At 40.9% G+C, this 19710-nt stretch overlaps 1 protein-coding gene across 1 annotated transcript; it reads right to left on the bottom strand.

The window, feature by feature from the left end:
* Positions 1 to 11548: 11548 nt before the first annotated feature.
* On the bottom strand, positions 11549 to 16936 carry LOC126661723 (uncharacterized). Its single transcript, XM_050355586.1, has 2 exons — positions 12302 to 16936; positions 11549 to 12190 (listed from the first exon to the last, which is right to left on the bottom strand). Exons 1-2 carry the CDS (start codon positions 16934 to 16936, stop codon positions 11549 to 11551), a joined length of 5277 nt encoding a protein of 1758 aa, XP_050211543.1.
* Positions 16937 to 19710: the final 2774 nt, after the last annotated feature.

A 19710-nucleotide genomic window follows, 5' to 3' on the forward strand; every position in this document is an offset into this window, starting at 1 on the left:
TTCTCTCCATTTGTTATATGCTCAGAATTTTTTGTCTTTAAATTCTAAAAATATCACATTAATATTACTTGAACTTCTAAAGTTTGAAAAGATGACATCTTAACCAATAAAAATATAATAGCAGTAATTTACTATTAATTGAAATATTTGATAAATGAAATTATATTTGAGTAATATTCTTAGAAAATAATAATAGTAGATAATAGATAATAATTTTATTTCATTATTAATGAGTATGAGAATTATTAATATTTCTAGGAGACATTGACAAAGTAGATTATTAAGTACCAACATTTGATAATTAATTTATTGGGCAATTGAAGTAAGTATAGTTAATTATATTTATGTATATTAATTGATTATTAAATGTGAATTATTTTACTTATGTTAGTTAAGTAATTGTCGGTAACAATAGGTTACTTTTATTTAAAGATATTGGGTTCCGTTTTTAATTAATGATTATTATTTTGTCAAATTATTATTTTTAGGAATTATAAACTATGGTTTATATTTTTGATAAAATATTTGGATCGGGTTAGACTTGGGTCGCCCGACATGTGAGGTAGCTTGGTAGTTATCGGTATAACTCGGCTAACCCGCTATTTGGAAATTTATTTATTTTATCATTTAGATAATATTTTTTCGAAACGGACTTTAAAGCGAGAACTCAACAGACTTGTATTATTTTGAGCATTATAACTTATTTGAGTATTGTGCTTACTATGTGTGATTTTACTTAATTTGTTGTTTGTGCTAGTCCTACGTGGTGTCTAGTACTCTCTAGAATTAGGGTCTATTTTAACCATTATTTATATTGTCTCGTCGACTGTTCGTGCTTCGCAGACGAATCAGGATTAGTTGCTTGCCAGGTTATCACTTGGATTAACAAGAAGTGAGTTTATATTTACTATTTACCACTTTATTAAGTAAATTGTATTTTCGCTATAAAAAACTGTTTGCAACTTTCGAAATGTTTACGAAAATCATTATGGATCTGGATTGAAACGAGTTACTCGATGGGCATCATCGAGACTGAATGCGCACCGGTAATGATCATTTGTATTGAGGTATTGTTTGAGATATGTCTCGCCTTAGTGACGGCGCCGGTGGTAGATTCGTCTCCTGGGACTCACTCGTTTATATTTGTTGAGTGACGGTCGGGGATCGGTTATGGAGATACGTCTCACCGGTACGACACTTGAATATTAGCTATATTTGTGGTTTTGGGTTTCAATACTCAACTGTAATGCTATATATTTATATAAACTGAGTTTTATTGTTTTTAATGGTTTTCCACTTAGTAAATGTAAATAGTAATATGAACTCATCTTAGTATATCTGACCCCTTTGTTTTCCTAAATTTTTCCAGGGTTATGATTATGAGCGATTCAGCTGGTCTCCGAATTCTTATTCCTCGGAGGTTTTACTTATTTTAAATAAGTTAATAAACTGATTTTATTCCTAGACCGCAGTAGTAATTAGAAGTCTTACTTGTCTAATAATTGTTATTAGATTTATTCTATTGGATTATACGTTGTTTATATAAACTGCTAGACTAGGTTGGAGTCTCGCTTGCCCCCGAGCAGTGGTTTTCTTGCAGGTTTATATGTCGAGTGGTTGTCCGCAAGGCTTGCTACGGGTTTTGGTACAACCATACCCATTCCCTAGCGCCGGTCACGATTCATGAAAATGGGTCGTGACATAACGTTTTAAACGTTTGGTTTAAATCGCTAGAAAGGTGAAATGTTTGGATTTTTCCGTAACGTTTTAAATGTTTGTATTGGTTTCATGACATTTTAAATGTGTGGCTTAAATCGCTAAATGGGCGAAACATTTGGATTTGCTTCGTAAAGTTTGTAAACGTTTGGCTTAATTCGCTAAAAGAGTATTTGTTTCGTAAAGTTTGTAAACGATTGGCTTAAAAAGGCAAAACGTGAGGATTTTTTCGTAACGTTTAAAACGTTTGGCTTAAATTGCAAAAAAGGTGAAATGTTTGAGTTTGTTTCGTTACTTTTTAAACGTTTGGATTGGTTTTGTAACGTTTTGCTTAAATCGCTAAAAAGTTGAAAAGTTTTGATTTCCTTCCTAAAGTTTGTAAACATTTTGCTTAAATCGCTAATAAGGTTTAACGTTTGGATTTCTTTCGTAACATTTTCAACGTTTGGGTTGTATTCGTAACGTTTTAAATGTTTGGCATAAATCGCTAAAAGGGTGAAACTTTTGGATTTGTTTCATAACGGTTGAAAATGTTAGGCCTAAATTGCTAAAATGGTGATACGTTTGGATTTGTTTTGTAATGTTTATGAACGTTTTGATTTGTTTCATAACGTTTTATACTTTTGGGTTGGTTTCATACATTTCAACATTTGGTTTAAATCGCTTAAAAGATGAAACGTTTGTATTTCTTTCGTAACGTTCTAAACGTTTGGATTGGTTTCGTAACGTTTTAACTATTTGGCTTATGTCACCAAAATGTTTGGATTTGCTTAGTGATATTTGTAAACGTTTGGCTTATATTGCTAAAAAGGGTAAACTTTTGGATTTGTTTAGTAACGTTTAAACATTTGGATTGGCTTCGTAACGTTTTAAACGTTTGGCTTATATCGCAAACAAGGTGAAACATTTGAATTTCATTATTAATGTTTGTAAATATTTGGCTTAAATCGCTAAAAAGGGGAAACATTTGGATTTTTTTCGTAGCGTTTGTAATGTTTTGGCTGAAATCGCTAAAAAGGTAAAACGTGTGGATTTCTTTCATAACATTTTAAACATTTGGATTGGTTTTGTAACGTTTCATATGTTTAGCTTAAATTGCTAAAAAGGTGAAACATGTGGATTTGTTTCGTTACGGTTGTAATCATTTTGCTTAAATTTCTACAAAGGTGAAACATTTGGATTTGTTTCGATACGCTTGTAAACGTTTCACTTAAATTGCTAAAAAGGTGAAACTTTTGAATTTGTTTCGTAACGTTTTAAACAATTTCGACTGGTTTCGTAACGTTTTAAACGTTTGGCTTAAATTGATAAAAAAGGGAAAGTGTTTGCATTTCTTTTGTAAAGTTTGTAAATGTTTGGTTTAAATCGCTGAAAAGGTGAAAGTTTGGATTTTTTTCGTAATATTTTAAATGTTTCGATTTGTTTGGTAACGTTTTAAATGTTTGGCTAAATCGCTAAAAAGGTGAAACGTTTGGATTTGTTTAGAAACGTTTGTAAATGTTTGGCTTAAATAGCTAAATAGGGAAAACGTTTGGATTTTTTTAGCAACATTTTAAACGTTTGGCTTCAATCGCTAAAAAGGTGAAATATTAGGATTTGTTTCATAACGTTTTTAACGTTTGGATTGGTTTCATAATGTTTAAAATGTTTGGCTTAATTCAATAAAAAGGTGAAACGTTTGACTTGAATTGCTGAAAAGGTGAAATGTTAGGATTTGTTTTATAACGTTTTAAATGTTTGGCTTAAATCGCTAAAAAGGCGAAACGTTTGGATTTGTTTCGTAACGTTTGTAAATGTTTGGCTTAAGTTGCTAAAAAGGAGAAACGTTAGGATTTGTTTCGTTACGTATTAAACGTTTTGCTTGAATCGCTAAAAAGGTGAAATGTTAGAATTTGTTTCGTAACGTTATAAACATTTTGATTGGTTTCATAACGTTTTAAATGTTTGGCTTAAATCTCTAAAATGGAAAACGTTTGGATTTGCTTCGTAATTGTTTAAACGTTTGGATTTTTTCGTAACGTTTTAAACGTTTGGCTTTAATAGCATAAAAGGGGAAACGTTGAGATTAGTTTTAAACGTTTAGCTTAAGTCGCTAAAAAGGTGAAATGTTTGGATTTGTTTCGTAATGTTTGTTAACGTTTGGCTTACATCGTTAAAAAGGTTTTACATTTGAATTTGTTTCTTAACGTTTGTAAACGTCTGGCTTAATTCGCTAAAAAGGGGAAACATTTTGATTTGTTTCGTAACGTTTGTAAACTTTTTATTTAAATCGCTAAAAAGGTAAAACGTGTGGATTTGTTTCATAACGTTTTAAACGTTTGGATTGGTTTCGTTACGTTTTAAAAGTTTGGCTTAAATCGTTAAAAAGGTGAAACATTTGAATTTGTTTCATAACGTTTGTAAACGTTTGCCTTAAATTGCTAAAAAGGTGAAATGTTTAGATTTGTTTCGTAACGTTTTAAAAGTTTGGATTGGTTTCCTAACGTTTTAAATGTTTAGATTTGTTTCGTAAAGTTTGTAAAGGTTTGGCTTAAATCGCTAAAAATGTAAAAGTTCGGATTTGTTTCGTAACGTTTTAAACGTTTGGACTTGTTTCGTAACGTTTTAAATATTTAGCTTAAGTCGCTAAATAGATGAAACTTTTGGATTTGTTTCGTAGCTTAAATTACTAAAAAGGTGAAACGTTTGGATTTGTTTCATAACGTTTTAAACGTTTGGATTGGTTTCATTACGTTTTAAACGTTTGGCTTAAATCGCAAAAAAAGTAAAACGTTTGAATTTGTTTTGTAACGCTTGTCAACGTTTGGATTAAATCGTTAACAAGGTGAAATGTGTGGATTTGTTACTTAATATTTCAAACATTAGGATTGATTTCGCAAAGTTTTAAACGTTTGTCTTAAATGGCTAAAAAGGGGAAACATTAGGAATTGTTTCATAACGTTATAAACGTTTCGCTTAAATCGCATGTAATAACCCGTATAATTTTGATAATTTCCAACGGGTTTCTGGTAGTGTTCGATGTAAAATTTTAGGTTGGTAACTCGTTTCGTGTCGGTTTGAGGTTGGATTAATTAAATTAAGCCCAAGAAAACCAAATTATCACTTTTGGCCCAAGGCAAGCCATTTCTCGTTCGAAAATCTTGCGTTCTCGTTCGAGAACTCAGATTCTCGAACGAGAACCAAGTTGTTTTGGCCAAGGGCGATTTGTTCAACATAGGTCTTGAACAAGACCTGTGTTGAAAAGCTCAGTTCTCGTTCGAGAACTTGGTTCTCGAACGAGAACCAAATCTTTTTGCTGGTCTCGTTTGAGACCAGCTTAAATCCAACTGAGGGGGTACTTTCGGGCTTCATTATTTCCATTTCCGAAGCCTTTAAAAACCTAACTTTTAACCTAATCTCTTCTTCATACTACAAAAAAACCCTAGCCCCCATTTCCTTGCTCATTCTCTGAAAAACAAAGCTGCAATCATCATCCAAAGGTCGCTGTCCGGTAAGCTCCTTTACTTTATTTGATTTCAGTTTTAACATTTGACGGCACTTCCGTATTTTTAATCGTTCTCTTTTGTTTCTAGATCGAAATCATTACCGTTTGTTTCCGGACGATATAGACTCGCGTACCTTCGGTCTCCCACCTCATTTTTGTTGAACGGTACGCTATCGAACTCGTTCCAATCGCCGTACGGTTTCCGTTTTTAAGCTTTCATAATCTGTTCTTGGGGAAATCATTATTGCCGAATCCCTTACTTGCTTTGATCATGATTTTACTGCATTAGGGAATTATAAATCACTCTTCTATGTTTAGTAGTTGATTGTTTAAGCACTTAGAAATCCTTAGCCCGGTTTATGATTTTCCCTTCGTCGTTCTTAGAACGAATGTTACTGTCAAATCCTTGTTGGGATTTATGATTTCTTAATCAATGTTAAGAGTTATGTTTGCTTGATGATTGAAGGTTTAAGGTTGAGTAATGATTCGGTTTTATGATTGCTTTCAAAATGAAGGTTCTGAAACTCTCTTCCACGAAGAAGATGAGACCTTGGGGGGAATCGGTTTTTGAAATAGAATAGATGGTTAACATGCTACAATGGTTCCTCATTTATTTTGTTTAAAACATATAGATGTGTAAAGTTATTATCAATTGGTTTGGTTTTAATAATAACTTTCGAATCTCGCTTAACTTATAAATACGTGAATTGAGAACGTTTAATATTTTACAAACTTAAGTTATAATCACTCGGGTAATCATAATTGTTTCCGAATTGTGAAAAATTGGTTAAATTACAATTTAGCCCCTAAACGTTTGTATAACTTATTTAAATGAGTTTTTGGTTAATAATTTTATATATTGTTTTAATTATAAACAAAAGCAATTAAATTGATTTCGGATATCAAATTGACTAATGTACATCTTAGTCCCTAATTGGCTAAAGTACAATTTAGTCTCTAATTGGTAAAGTACAATTTAATCCCTAATTGGCAAAAGTACAGTCTAGTCCAAAAATGGCTAAAGTACAGTTTAGTCCCTAAATCTTTATAAATTTAAAATGATTAAGTTTTTGGGTTGTAACTTGGGTTACTTGAAATTGAAGTTATTGAGTTCTGCTTTTAAAATGGATTATTATTTTATTGAATTATTTTATAAATATAAACTCGGGTTTATATTGATGAACATTTTGAGTCGGGTTAGACTTGGGTCACCCGACAAGTGAGGTTAACTTGGTAGTTAATGATAACTCGGCTAACCCTCTATTTGGAAATTAATTATCATTTAAAGAATATTTGTTAATTGGATTTTAAAGCGAGAACTCGATAAACTTGTTTTAATTGGGCGTATTTACCTATTGGGTATTTTTGTGTTAATTTGGTTTGTTTTATTCCGACGTGTTATCTGTGCTAGTCCTATGTGGTGTGTAGTACTCTATAGAGTTAGGGTCTGTTTTAATAATTATTTTATTTGTCTAGACCCGTCTGTTGTTCGTGCTCCAGAGGCGAACCAGGATTAGTTGCTTGCCGGTATTCACGTGGATTAGCAAGAAGTGAGTTTGTACTTACTATTTACCGCTTTATTAAGTAAATTGTTATTTTAATATAAAATATATATATATATATATATATATATATATATATATATATATATATATATATATATATATATATATATATATATATATATATATATATATATATATATATATATACTTTACGTATATTTCGAACTGTTTTTATATTATGGCTTCTAGTTGGAACTTGTTACCTAATGGGCATCATTAGGACTGCGTGCGCACCGATAATGATCTGGGTAAGGTAATTATGGTAATGTGGTAACTCGGTGTGAGCATAGCTCTCGGGACCAAGTAGAGTAACTCGGTGTAGCTCAGCTCTCGGGACTCTGGTATAAGTGTGGTCAGTGGTAACTCGGTGTAGCTCAGCTCTCGAGACCAGACCTATTGGATTATGTTATTTATTTAGAATTACGGATTAGGATTCCAACTATTATTCGTAATATCGTTATTAAATGTTTTAAACGGTTTTAAAGGTTTTCCACTTAATTGATACAGGTCGATCTTTAAAGGGTCGCCCGTACTGTTTTTCCTGCACAAGTAACAAATATAAGCTCAAAGGACCTCAGGCTTGCTCAGCCTGAAAGCCACTCCGATGCTTAAGTCAGAGAGGGTTTTTTGGTAGGTAAATGGATGTAAGAGTATTTAAGTCTGATTTGTGCTTACCCTTCTCAGCATTCGGTGGCTTCCTTTTATAATGAGTTTGAGGCAGTTGTTATCTGGGAAATCGTGGGTTTATCCCACGATTATTGATAGTGGTGAAGGCACGTTCCCGATTATCCCGGGTAGTGGGTGTCAGGGAACGGAGTGGATGAGGTTGTCTAAATGGCAGACCTGGATAAGTCCGCCCGAGACAGACATGGGCGATACTCGTTGGAGACCCGTTGGGCGAGCATAGCATTCGTTAGGCGATGCTTGGAGTTCGGATATTATTAGGTCGGTATCAGATGTCCCCCCCCTGTAATCTTGCTAAGTCAAATACTTGAAGCGCCAAAATTCAAAATTCGAATTTCCGAAATTTTCGAAATGATTTGAATTTCAAACGTTTCCTTCAACGGTTACGAATCTGAAGCGTTTTTCGACTATAAAAGAACGCGACTTTTGGTTTCTCATTGATTATTTCGAGGAGTTTCCTGCTGTCAGGCATTCGAGTGTCTAGCTTGGCGTATAAAAGAGGTACTTGTTCTTTAATTTAAAATCTTTTACTCTTGATTTTTCTATCTGACTCTCTACTTCTGTTGATTTATTTCTCCAACCAGGCTTTCTTCGAGTTTCATTGCACCAGACTTTCTCTTATTATCAGTAAGTGGCTTAGCTATTTTTGTTTGTCTTCTTCCTTCCTTCTTCTTGTTTGCTTTTAGATAGTATATTTGTGGGATGTCTTCATTAAGGATTTCAGTGTCTTCTCCTTCTTCTTCCTCTTCTTCTGAGAGTTCTACCAGTGACCCTACCTACCCTGTTCCTCTTGCTACCCTCGTTGAGTTGTCATCTGACGAGGAAGGGTTGTCTCAGAAGGTGATCCCTGATAGTGAAGAGGGTGTTGATGACAGAGGGCCAGAGGGTGAGGCTCCCCTTGAGGATGCTAGTGGAGATGAGGCCGGAGATGGTGGATTAGGTGACGACGAAGGAGATGAGGAGGATTTTGTTTTTAAGAGACGTAAGGTCTCCTCTGGGACATCTTCTAGTAAGAAAAAGCCCTTGTCTGAGTGGACCATCAGTCTGGGTCAAGAAGCCCTTGTTTGGATTAGGGCGAGGTACGAAATTCCTCCCTTCATTAGCCTTCGGATTCCGTCTGAGGGCTCGGCTGTTAGCCAGGTCTTAAAGGATGATGAACAGTTGCTTTTCGTTGAAGATTTTGAGGCGGGTTTGAGGCTACCACTCGATCTCTTCACCCAAAAAGTGTTCGATAATTTTAAGATCCCCTTGGGTCAACTCCATCCTAATGCCCACCGTCACTTGACCGGAGTTTTTATTCGTGGTCTCCAACTGAAAAGACAGGTGGGCTACGAGATTGTTAGGGCGATCTATTCTTTGGGGAGGAAGAAAAGCGATGAGTTCTTCTACTTGCAACCCGGAAGATCTCCCTTCACTGGCCTTCCCAATTCTTTGAAGCGGTGGAAAGGTAACTTCGTCATCGCCAAGAAGGAAGGGGGTTGGGGCTCCATTCCGAATGTTTTTGTGGAAGGGCCCCTTAAGTTGGAAAAGGCGAACCTGAGCGAGGTTGATAAAGAGACGTTGCGTCTGCTTCGAGGTGGCGCTAAGGTGCACGTAGTGAATCTGATAGATTCCTACTTCGGCTGGGACCAAAGTGTTGCCTCCAAGAGAAATAAGAGATTGCAGGGTGGAGAAAGGGGGAAGAGGAAGAAGAGTGAGGACAGGAGGGAGACATCGCCTGATAATGGAGACGAGTTCCCTGACATGGGCGAACCACTGCTTTCTTCCCCTCTTAATATTTCTTCTATGCCTCTTAGTCCTTCTGGTACCTTGTTTGTACCATGAAGTTTTTATTCCCTTTTAATTTTTGTGAAGCGTTTTCTGAATTTTCTTTCCTTTGACTTTTCAGTGCCGAACTTCAAGGAACTTCAGCAGAAGGTCATGGAGGATAGGAGAGCTCGCCGAGAGGCTCGAGAGAGGGAGGCCCTTCCCCAAGCTGTTCCCAAGCCGTCTTCTGAGGCTAAGAAGGCGCCTGCTAAGAAAGGAGGCGATGTTCCTTCCTTGGCTGGAGGCAAGCCACCTTCTTCTCAGAAGGGTGATGATTCTGCTCCCACTCCTAGGGTGGTGCTGCCAGGCTTCCAGATAAAGGAACCTGTCACCAGCCCTCCTCCTCCTGCTGTTCCCTCTTACACCGGTAAGGGGAAGGATAAGATGGAGGTTCCTGCGAAGGAGAAGCTTCCCCGACCCCTTCCTCTGGCTCCCCAAACTGCCCCGGCTGCTTCGACCGGCGGCAAAAGGCGAGCTCCTTCTTCAGGGGGCGAAGATACTGAGGGGGAGGGACCTTCGATGAAAAGGCCCAAGAGGGATGTGATGGTGACTCAGGTCGACCTGCTCCTTCAAAAGTATGGGGCCGATGCCACTGTACGTTGTCCTGCCGTTGCCCACGACATCTTCCGGGGTTCCTGCTGCCCTTCGGACGTTGACTACTATTTGAAGAGGCCGGACCACGTACTGATGGACGATTGTTTTTCCAACCTGGCAAAGGTGATTATTTTCTAACTTTAACATTTTGCTTTTTTTTCCTGTTATGGTTATTCTCTAACTCAGCTTTATTTTATGTTTAGGTTGCATATGCCATCCGTCAATACCGCTCCAACCGTCTTAACGACGATGAGATGCAGGTGAAGATAAAGACGGAGTACAAGCTGCTGAAGGGAAAGTATGACTCCCTTCGTAGCGAACATGGCGGGTGCACTCAGAAGCTGGACTCTCTTCGGGCTGATGTGGATAGATTATCCAGAGAGAGGGAGAGTGCAGTGAAGCAGCAGCGTGTGCTATCTGAGGAGGTCGCCCGCCTTAAGAAGGAGAATAAAAATCTGGCGGCAGAGGTGGTGTTGAAGAGTACTGATTACGACGATCTCAAGAAGGAGTTCGACATCACCGTCACGGCCCTTAATGATAAAGTCTCTGTTGCTGAGAAGAGGCTTTATTTGAAGCGGGGCAGGCTGATTCGTGAGAAGGAGAGGCGTCGCCGTAACACCGCCCAGCTAGCCAACGATCTGACTGACTTCACTGAAGCCATCGTGGGTACCTACTTGGAGCGTCATCCTGATGGGGACGTTGATTTCTTATATGGCTTTCCCGAGGGGGTTAACAGTGAGAGTGAGCCAGATTCTCCCCAAGACTTGTTTGTCTCCATCAAGTCTGAAAATGGTGGAGGTGCTGCTGAGGTTGCCGAACAGTCTGCCCAAGGGGTCCAGGAACCTGCCAAGGCTGGCGAGAAGCCTCTTGTTCCCGGTTTGGGAGGTAGTCCTGAGGAGAAGGACTTCGGCTTGCTTATATCTTCGGAGCGGCCTTTTGCTGCTCTGGACTTATTGGATCGGCCTTCTGATCTGGAGTCTATCCTTCCAGGGTCCGATCCTCTTAGTCTTGCCGATGTCCCTTCTCCCACTCGTTCTGGCAACATTCATGTTGGTGCTTCTTCTTCAGCCAGGCGGGGTTCGCAGGAGGGGCTATCTGTCCCAAATATTTTGGAGGGGAACAAAGAGGCTGCCCCGGAGAAGGTCGAGCCAGAGATCAAGCTTTAGATTCCTCTTTCTCCCTTTAGTTTTTGTATAGGAAGAATTTTCCTTTTTTTTTTGTTATGTACTTTGTACATTTGTATATTTTCTTTTGTTAGGAATTTTATTTTCCTTTGTAATTTTTTGTGTGGGGCATTTGCCCTCTTTTTAAAATATATCTTTTTTGCCTTCTTTATTTTCGAGACAGTTAGCTTCTATGTTCTCTTTATTTTAGGCGATATATATTTTGACTGTGAATTTTCCTTTTTTGGGAATGAACTCGTCAGTTCTCCTCTTTGGAAATATTTTAAGTAATCAGTAATTATGGTAAAGAGGCGATATCTGTGGAAATTCCTTGTCCGAGCAAGGGTAAATTAAAATACTTGCATAAATTCAAATACAATAATGTGATGAAATATCACTTGTAGAAATTGAAACACAATGCTGTGATTAAACATCACTTGGAGGAATTGAAATACAATATTGAAACTAAACATCGCTTGACTAATTTGTTAATTCTTAAGGAATAACTAATCATGTCGGATGGCGACCCATTGTCGCTAAATTTTTCTCAAGTTGTTGGCGTTCCATGTCCTTGGTATGATTCTTCCCATGGAGTTGGTGAGTTTAAATGTTCCTTCTTTAATGACCTCGCTAATGGTGTAAGGTCCTTCCCAGTTTGGCTGCAGTTTTCCGCTTCCTGCTTCTCCTTTCTTGACTTCGGTTTTTCGCATGACGAGGTCGCCTAGTTTGAATTTTCTTTTCTTTACATGGCTGTTGAAATGTTTGGCCATCTTTTGTCTGTAGGCTTCCATCCTGATGTCTGATCTGTTGATTTTTTCAACCAGGAGATCCAGATTGTTCCTGAGCTCTTCTTCGTTTTCTTCTAGGTTTAGCTGGTTGTCTTCTGTCCTTGGCGTGGGTGCGCCGATCTCTACAGGAATTACGGCCTCCGTTCCATAGGCCAGGGCGAATGGAGTTTCGCCCGTTGATTCTCTAGGGGTGGTACGGTAGTTCCATAGGACGCTGTAGAGTTCTTCTACCCATCTTCCTTTGCACTCGTCTAGTCTTCTTTTTAGTCCGGCCAGTAGGATTCTGTTGGCCACTTCGGTTTGCCCATTTGATTGTGGATGGTAAACCGAAGTGAACCTTAGGTCGATCTGATACTCGGCACAAAACTTTCTAAACTTTGCTGAGTCGAACTGCTTTCCGTTGTCTGTGATCAGCACCTTCGGTATTCCAAACCTGCACAAGATAGATCTAAAGAAAAAGTTAGTTATGCGTTGTTGGGTGATTTTTGCCAGTGGTTCTGCCTCTATCCACTTGGTGAAGTGGTCGATTGCCACTACCAGGAACTTCCGTTGTCCTGTGGCCAAAGGGAGAGGTCCCAGGATGTCCATACCCCACTGGGCGAACGGCCATGCACTGCCGATGGGTTTCATTTCTGAAGCTTGCTTTCTCGGTACCAAGGCATGTTGCTGGCAAGGCCAGCATCCCCTTACTAGCGTTGTAGCTTGTTCTTTCATCGTGGGCCAATAATAGCCTTGTAGCAGTGCTTTCCTGACCAGTGTTGATGCTCCGTCATGTGCTCCGCAGGTCCCCTCATGTAATTCTTTCATGATGTACTCTCCTTCTTCTTTGTTCACACATCTTAGCCAGGGATGGGTGAATGACCGTTTGTACAGCTGGCCGTTGTATATTCCGAACTTTGATGAGAGTATCACTATTCTTTTGGCTTCCTTCTTATCCTCGGGGAGTATTCCATTAGCCAGGTATGCTGTGAGGGGGGACATCCAGGTTTCTTCCCCTTCTACCATCAGTACTTCGCCTTCTTCAATTTCTTCTTGAAAGCTAGGCTGTCGTTTGATTTCATGAGGGATGTTTCTCATTGAGTCGTAATTCTTTGTTGCTGCCCACTTTGCCAATTCGTCTGATCTTCCATTCATTGCTCTGGGTATTTGCTGTAGCGACCAGGATCGCCCATTATCGGCAAAGAAGGTTTTGGCCTGCTTGGCGTACTTCTTCAACGTAGCTTCTTTTACTTCGAAGTTCCCTGAGACTTGGTTCACAACCAGTTGTGAATCACTGTAGATCTGGACTTTGGAGATATTGAGCTCTTCGCATAATTGCAACCCTGTTATCAGCGCCTCATATTCCGCAACATTGTTGGAAGCTGGAAATTCGAGTCTTGCTGAGTATTCCATTTGGATTCTTCCTGGTCCTTTGAGCACGACTCCGATGCCCGCTCCTTCTCCGCAAACTGCTCCATCGACGTGTATCTCCCATGGAGTCGTTTTGTCCTCCATGGGTTCTTTGAATGTTAATTCTGCGAAGAAGTCGGCTAGTGCTTGAGCTTTCAATGCTTTCCGAGCTTCATAGATAACGCCCAGACTTCCTATTTTGACTGCCCATTCTGCTATGCGTCCACTTGTCTCTGCCTTCTGGAGGATTTTTCGTAATGGTTGGTCGGTCCGTACAATGACTTGGTGCCCTTCGAAGTAATGTCGGAGCTTGATGGTGGCGGTGTATACGCACAGCGCCAGCTTCTCCAACTTCGGGTATCTCAGCTCCGCATCTCTGAGTACTTTGCTAATGTAGTAGATCGGGTATTGTTCGCCTCCTTTTTCCGACACCAATACTCCTGCTATTGTTTCGTCAGAGCAAGAGATGTATAAGTATAACACGTCGCCCGGATCCGGTCTCGCCAACAGTGGGGGCGAGGATAGGAAGCTTTTCAATTCTTCAAACGCCTGCTGGCATTCTGCTGTCCATGTGAAGTTCTTGATCTGTTTCAGGGTTTTGAAGAAAGGCAGGCATCGTTTTGCCGAGCAGGACATGAACCGACCTAGAGCCGTGATCCGGCCATTGAGCTTCTGGACTTCATGTATGCTCCGTGGCGGTGTCATTTTTAAGACCGCTTCGATTTTATCTGGGTTAGCCTCGATACCCCTCTGAGAGACCATGTATCCCAAGAACTTGCCTGCCGGTACTCCGAATACGCATTTTTCCGGATTGAGTTTTAGCTGGTATCTCTTTAGCGTCTCCAGGACTATCTTCACATCTGTTGGGTGGTCTTCAGCTCGGATGCTTTTGATAATCATGTCATCCACATAAACTTCCATGTGTTTTCCTATCTGATCTCTGAATATTGAGTTCACCAGCCGCTGATATGTGGCTCCTGCGTTCTTCAGACCGAAGGGCCTCATTTTGTAACAAAATAATCCCTGGTCCGTTATGAAGGTCGTCTTCTCCTGATCTTCAGGTGCCATGGGTATCTGATGATATCCCGCCTTGGCATCTAGGAATGTATAGAGGGCGTGACCTGCTGTGGAGTCTACTAACTGATCAATGTGTGGAAGTGGGAAACTATCTTTGGGACATGCTTTATTCAGATCTGTGAAGTCCACGCACATTCGGTAAGTGCCATTGGACTTTTTTACCATCACCACATTTGCTACCCACTTGGGGTAATAGGCGTCTTTGATCACGTTTGCTGCTTTTAACCGGGCGACCTCTTCTGCGATGGCGAGTTGTTTTTTGGGCGAGTGCCTTCTCTTCTTCTGTATCACTGCCTTCGCGTCGGTCGCTATGTTTAACCGATGACATATGACGTCCGGGTCTACTCCGATCAATTCGTCTGTTGTCCAGGCAAAGGAGTCTCCAAGCGATCTGAGGTTTTCTGTCAGAGATCGTTTGATTTCTTCTTCTAGCTCATCTCCCACTTCTATATCCTTTCCTGGGGATAATTCGATTTTCTCAGTTCGCCCATAATGCTCCGCCCTTTCCTTCTTCTCTGGAGGTTCCATTGTTAGTACTGGCAAGGTTATATGAACTTTCCTGAGAGCTATAAAGTATGCTTTTCTGGCTGACTTTTGGCATCCTCTGACTTCGGCATCGCCTTCTCTGGTTGGGATTTTCATCAGTAGGTACCTCATGCAAATGGATGCGCACGTATCGTGCAAGAGTGGCCTTCCGAGAATTGCGTTGTATGCGAAATCCATATTGACCACCATGAATTCTGCTCGGATCTCTTTGTAGAGCTCTCCATCCCCTAGTTGGATGTTTATCTCCAGTGATCCTTCCACCTGTACAGATTTGCCTCCTAGTCCCACCAGTGGAGTAGAGACATGTGTCAACGTCTCTTTTTTGAGTCCAATTCTGCCGAACACCTCCATCGTGATCATGTTTACTGAACTTCCCGTGTCTACAAGCATTCGAGATACCTCGAAATTGTTGAGTCGCCCCTTGACAACTAGGGCGTCCTCATGGGGGACTGATAAGCCGTGACTATCGCCCTCCGAAAAAGATACGCTTCCGAATTTCTTAGCATTTGGTGCACCTGGGCTAACTGAGTAGACTGTTCTTGCAGCTTTCTTTCTTGTAGTATTGCTGTCTCCTCCGGTCGATCCGCCCATTATTACGTTAACCACGCCTGCTGGCTCTGGTCTGGGTCTTCTGGCGATTTCTTCTTTCCGCTCTTTCTTTCTTTCTGATTCCGTCTCTCTGGCTTCGGTGTCCCTTTTTACGAACTGGGAAAGGGATCCCCTTTCTATCAGCTTCTCTATCTCCTCCTTCAGGTGCCAGCATTCATCTGTGGTGTGGCCGTTGTCTCTGTGAAATTCACAGTATTTGCTATTGTCTCTTTTGCTGGCTGATGCAGCGTTCATCTTCCTTGGCCATCTGACCTTCTCTCGGCTGTCTTTCACCCAAAACAGTACGTTGGTTCTGGTTGTGTTCAGGGGCGTATATCGCCTATCTTCGTCTTTTTTCCTTTTATTTCTGAAATGGTCGTTGCCTTTTTCTCCGAACCTCTTTCCTATGGGCGATCTGTCCCCATTTCTTCTTTCCGCAAACGTTCGTTCTTCTGCCCGTCCGAGGCGATTCTCTATCTCTCTCTGGCCATCATCCACTCTGATCTGTGTATGTGCGATGGTCATCAGTGTGGTAAATGATTTTGGTGATTTAGCCAACAATTCCTTTCGTAGGTCGGAGTTAGTAGTTCCATTGAGTAATGCTGTGTAGGCGATCTCCTGGCTCAGGTCTTCTATCTGCATCGCCTCTTTATTGAATCTTTCTACATACTTCCTGAGTGTCTCTCCTTCCCATTGCATGATGGCCAGCAGGTCTGTGGACAGCTTCTTTTGAGGGATGCATGCTACGAATCTAGCCTGAAAAAGTCCTGAGAATTGTTTGAACGTCAGCACTGATCCTGGCTTTAAACTCTGGTACCATTCCTGCGCCAGACCTTTTAAGGTAGTAGGAAAAAGTTTGCATAGTACGTGATCCAAGTTTGTTTGAACATTTATCACCGCTTGGAATTTGTGAATATGGCTCTTGGGACAGCCTGTTCCATCGTATGACTCCAAATTTGGGGGGTATCTGAACTTTGTAGGGAACTCGTGAGAGATGATGAAATCTGCAAGTGGTGAGTCACTTCGAAGAGAGATGTCTACGTCTTCACATCTTATTCCAAGCCTGCTCATGACTTGACGGACTTTTTCCTCCAGATGCTCTTCTCCGCCTTTGACGGTGTGTTGTTCATCCATCCAACGTTCTTCGTCTGGAATTACAATGGGGGCATTTTGTTTCTTTGCGGAATTTTCAGGGGCACCTTCCTCTCGCATCGGTTCTTTTCCCTTGTCCATGGTTGACGTTGACTTCTGTACTGGTGATTTCGCTGATCCCTGCTCTGGCGATTTTGACGAGATACTCTGTTTGATGTCTTTGAGTAGACTGGTGATTTCTAGGAAAGCCTTGAACATTGCTTGGTTGTTGATTGGCTCTTCATCAGGTGCTATGGCCATCGGCGGTATCGTCTGTCTTATCGCCAGGGGGTCGCTGGTTTCTCCTTCTTCGCTGGTTGGGGGAAACAGATTTAGGGCCGGTGGTTCTGTTTCCCTGTCTTCTCTGTTGGTAGCCGGTAGAGTATTATCTCGTGGGGGATCCATTCTTGAAAAAGCAAATTCTGAAAAGTATCTAAAAGGAACGACGAAACTAATAAGTTCCACGTTCACCGCACCAAATGATACAGGTCGATCTTTAAAGGGTCGCCCGTACTGTTTTTCCTGCACAAGTAACAAATATAAGCTCAAAGGACCTCAGGCTTGCTCAGCCTGAAAGCCACTCCGATGCTTAAGTCAGAGAGGGTTTTTTGGTAGGTAAATGGATGTAAGAGTATTTAAGTCTGATTTGTGCTTACCCTTCTCAGCATTCGGTGGCTTCCTTTTATAATGAGTTTGAAGCAGTTGTTATCTGGGAAATCGTGGGTTTATCCCACGATTATTGATAGTGGTGAAGGCACGTTCCCGATTATCCCGGGTAGTGGGTGTCAGGGAACGGAGTGGATGAGGTTGTCTAAATGGCAGACCTGGATAAGTCCGCCCGAGACAGACATGGGCGATACTCGTTGGAGACCCGTTGGGCGAGCATAGCATTCGTTAGGCGATGCTTGGAGTTCGGATATTATTAGGTCGGTATCATTAATAAATGTAGATATTGGTATAAACTCATCTCAGTATATCTGACCCCGTTATTTTCCCAATTTTTCCCAGGGCTATGATCTGAGAGAGTCTGGTGATCTCCGCATTTACTTTTCTTCGGAGGTTCTCTTTATTTTTGATAAACTGTAAAACTGTTTTGTTCTTGGACCGCAGTAGTTGACTAGACGTCTTTATTTTATTTTATTTTAGTTGTTGTCGGATTGGTCCGACTGGATTATTATTACTTTGGCATGTTATACTACTATTCAGAATTATTTATGTTAAATCGAATTAATATTATTATTGGAAAGTATGTTATTTTAATTGCTGAATATTATGACTGTTAGATTTAGGCTGAAGTCTCAGTCGCCCCCGAGCATTGGTTTTCTGCAGGTTTATGTGTTTGTATGGTAATCGAAAGGCTAGCTACGGGTTTCGGTACTACATTACCCATACCCTAGCGCCAGTCGCGATTCATGAAAATGGGTCATGACAAACTGGGTATAAGAGTTTTGGTTTCAAACCAAGGCCATTTGCTTGCTATGTGTTTACTCTGTTAAGTATGGTTGTGTCTTAGGAACTACTGCGGATATAAGTTGCTGTCATGTCTTTAAAAACATCATCTTTTTATTTTAAAATATTCTGCCTACACCAGTAGGATTGCGTCGAGTAAGTCATTATATGTTGATTTGATTCTGTTATTTGTTAATTTTATTTCACTTGGGTGAATAATTTAATGCTGTTGATTTCTCGGGAAATCCTAATTGTTACTTGTTTTGTTTCATACTTGGGTATGAATTACGTGTTATTTAAATTGTCTTTCTTTAATCCTTAGGATATGGACAACGTTGTTCGTACTCGTGCTCGTGCTGCGGCAGAGCAAGAAACTGTGGCTGATTATTCAGTTTCCATGGAAGTCGATCAGAACGTACCACCAGTTTCGGCCAATGCTGGACGTGGTAGAGGTGCAGGTAGAGGTAGAGGTAGAGGCAGAAGAGCTGGTGCTGGTAGAGGTGGAGCTAGAGGACGTGGTGCAGCAGGTGTCCAGGCACCGAATGTGCAGCAGGTACCGAATGTGCAGCAAGCACCGAATGTGCAGCAGGCACCAGGGGTGCAACAGGCATCGAATATGCAGGCGTTCGACTTCACTACTTTCTTGGCTGAGATTGTCGAAATGCAGAACAACCAGGCTCTTCTACAAAATTAGTGTACCGTACTAGGTCAGTTAGAGCAGCAACAGCAACCTCAGGCTGGTGCGATAGCTGGTATGGGTGGACTTGCTGGTGTCGGTCACATTCCGATAGACAGGGAGATGGTGATGACCTACACGAAGTTGAATCCGACTACTTTTGATGGTACTGGGGATGCTCTTGACTTTTTTTGAAGAGTTTGAATACAATATTCAGAGAATTCAAGCTACTGATCGTCAATCAGTGATGCTTGTGGAGATGTCACTGAAGGGTCCAGCTAAGGACTGGTTTCGCGATAACATCAGGCCAGAGATGGCTACATCGTCTTGGGCTGATTTTGTGACAAGGTTCAGAGGTTACTATCTACCCTTCTCTGTTACTGAGAATTTCATAGAAAAGCTGCTAAATTTGAAGAAAGGGGATAGATCAGTGACAGACTACGGTACAGAGTTTGTCCGTTTGTGGAGGTTTGCTACAGATCTACAGGGTGATCGTGGGCGAGTGAACGAACGCTATATCAGGGGTTTAGGCTCGGAATTTCTTCCTTTGCTTATAGGGGCAGACATGGAGTTTGCTCAGGTAGTGGATAGTGCTCGACGGATGGAGAATTCGTTGATTCATTTTGGGACGATCTCTGACCCTTTCCAGACCCTTTCCAGAATCAGAAGGGAAAGAGTGATCTTCCTAGTGTGGGGCAACAGGCCCCAATGCAGCATGGTAGTGGGAATTACTACAATGGCTCTTCTCAGGCCAATAAAGGGAGTCGCCATACTCACAACAAAGGGAGGCATAGTGCTAGGAGTGCTCCGTACAGCTCTAGTAGCAGTGGGAGGAAACGTGGTTCAGGACGCGGGTACAATGGTGGATCGAACATTCCGTTCTGCCAGAATTGCAGACGCATGCACTATGGTCAGTGTCAGTTAGCTTCTGGAGGTTGTTTCTCTTGTGGCCAGCCGGGTCATTTTTCCAGGGAGTGTCAGATATTTGGCCAGCAGATGTCTAACTTCAGTGTGGCGCAGTCATCTTATCAGTAGCAGAGACCTGCGTTAACAA

Source organism: Mercurialis annua, linkage group LG8 (assembly GCF_937616625.2).
Source record: "Mercurialis annua linkage group LG8, ddMerAnnu1.2, whole genome shotgun sequence".
Lineage (NCBI taxonomy): Eukaryota > Viridiplantae > Streptophyta > Magnoliopsida > Malpighiales > Euphorbiaceae > Mercurialis > Mercurialis annua.

Bases quoted from the DNA above. Each gene is read 5' to 3' on its own strand.
- LOC126661723 (XM_050355586.1), bottom strand. From the start codon at position 16,936: ATGGATCCCCCACGAGATAATACTCTACCGGCTACCAACAGAGAAGAC. The intron at 12,191-12,301 runs GCAGAACCACTG...AACGGAAAGCAG, and splicing joins ACTTCACCAAGTGGATAGAG to TTCGACTCAGCAAAGTTTAG.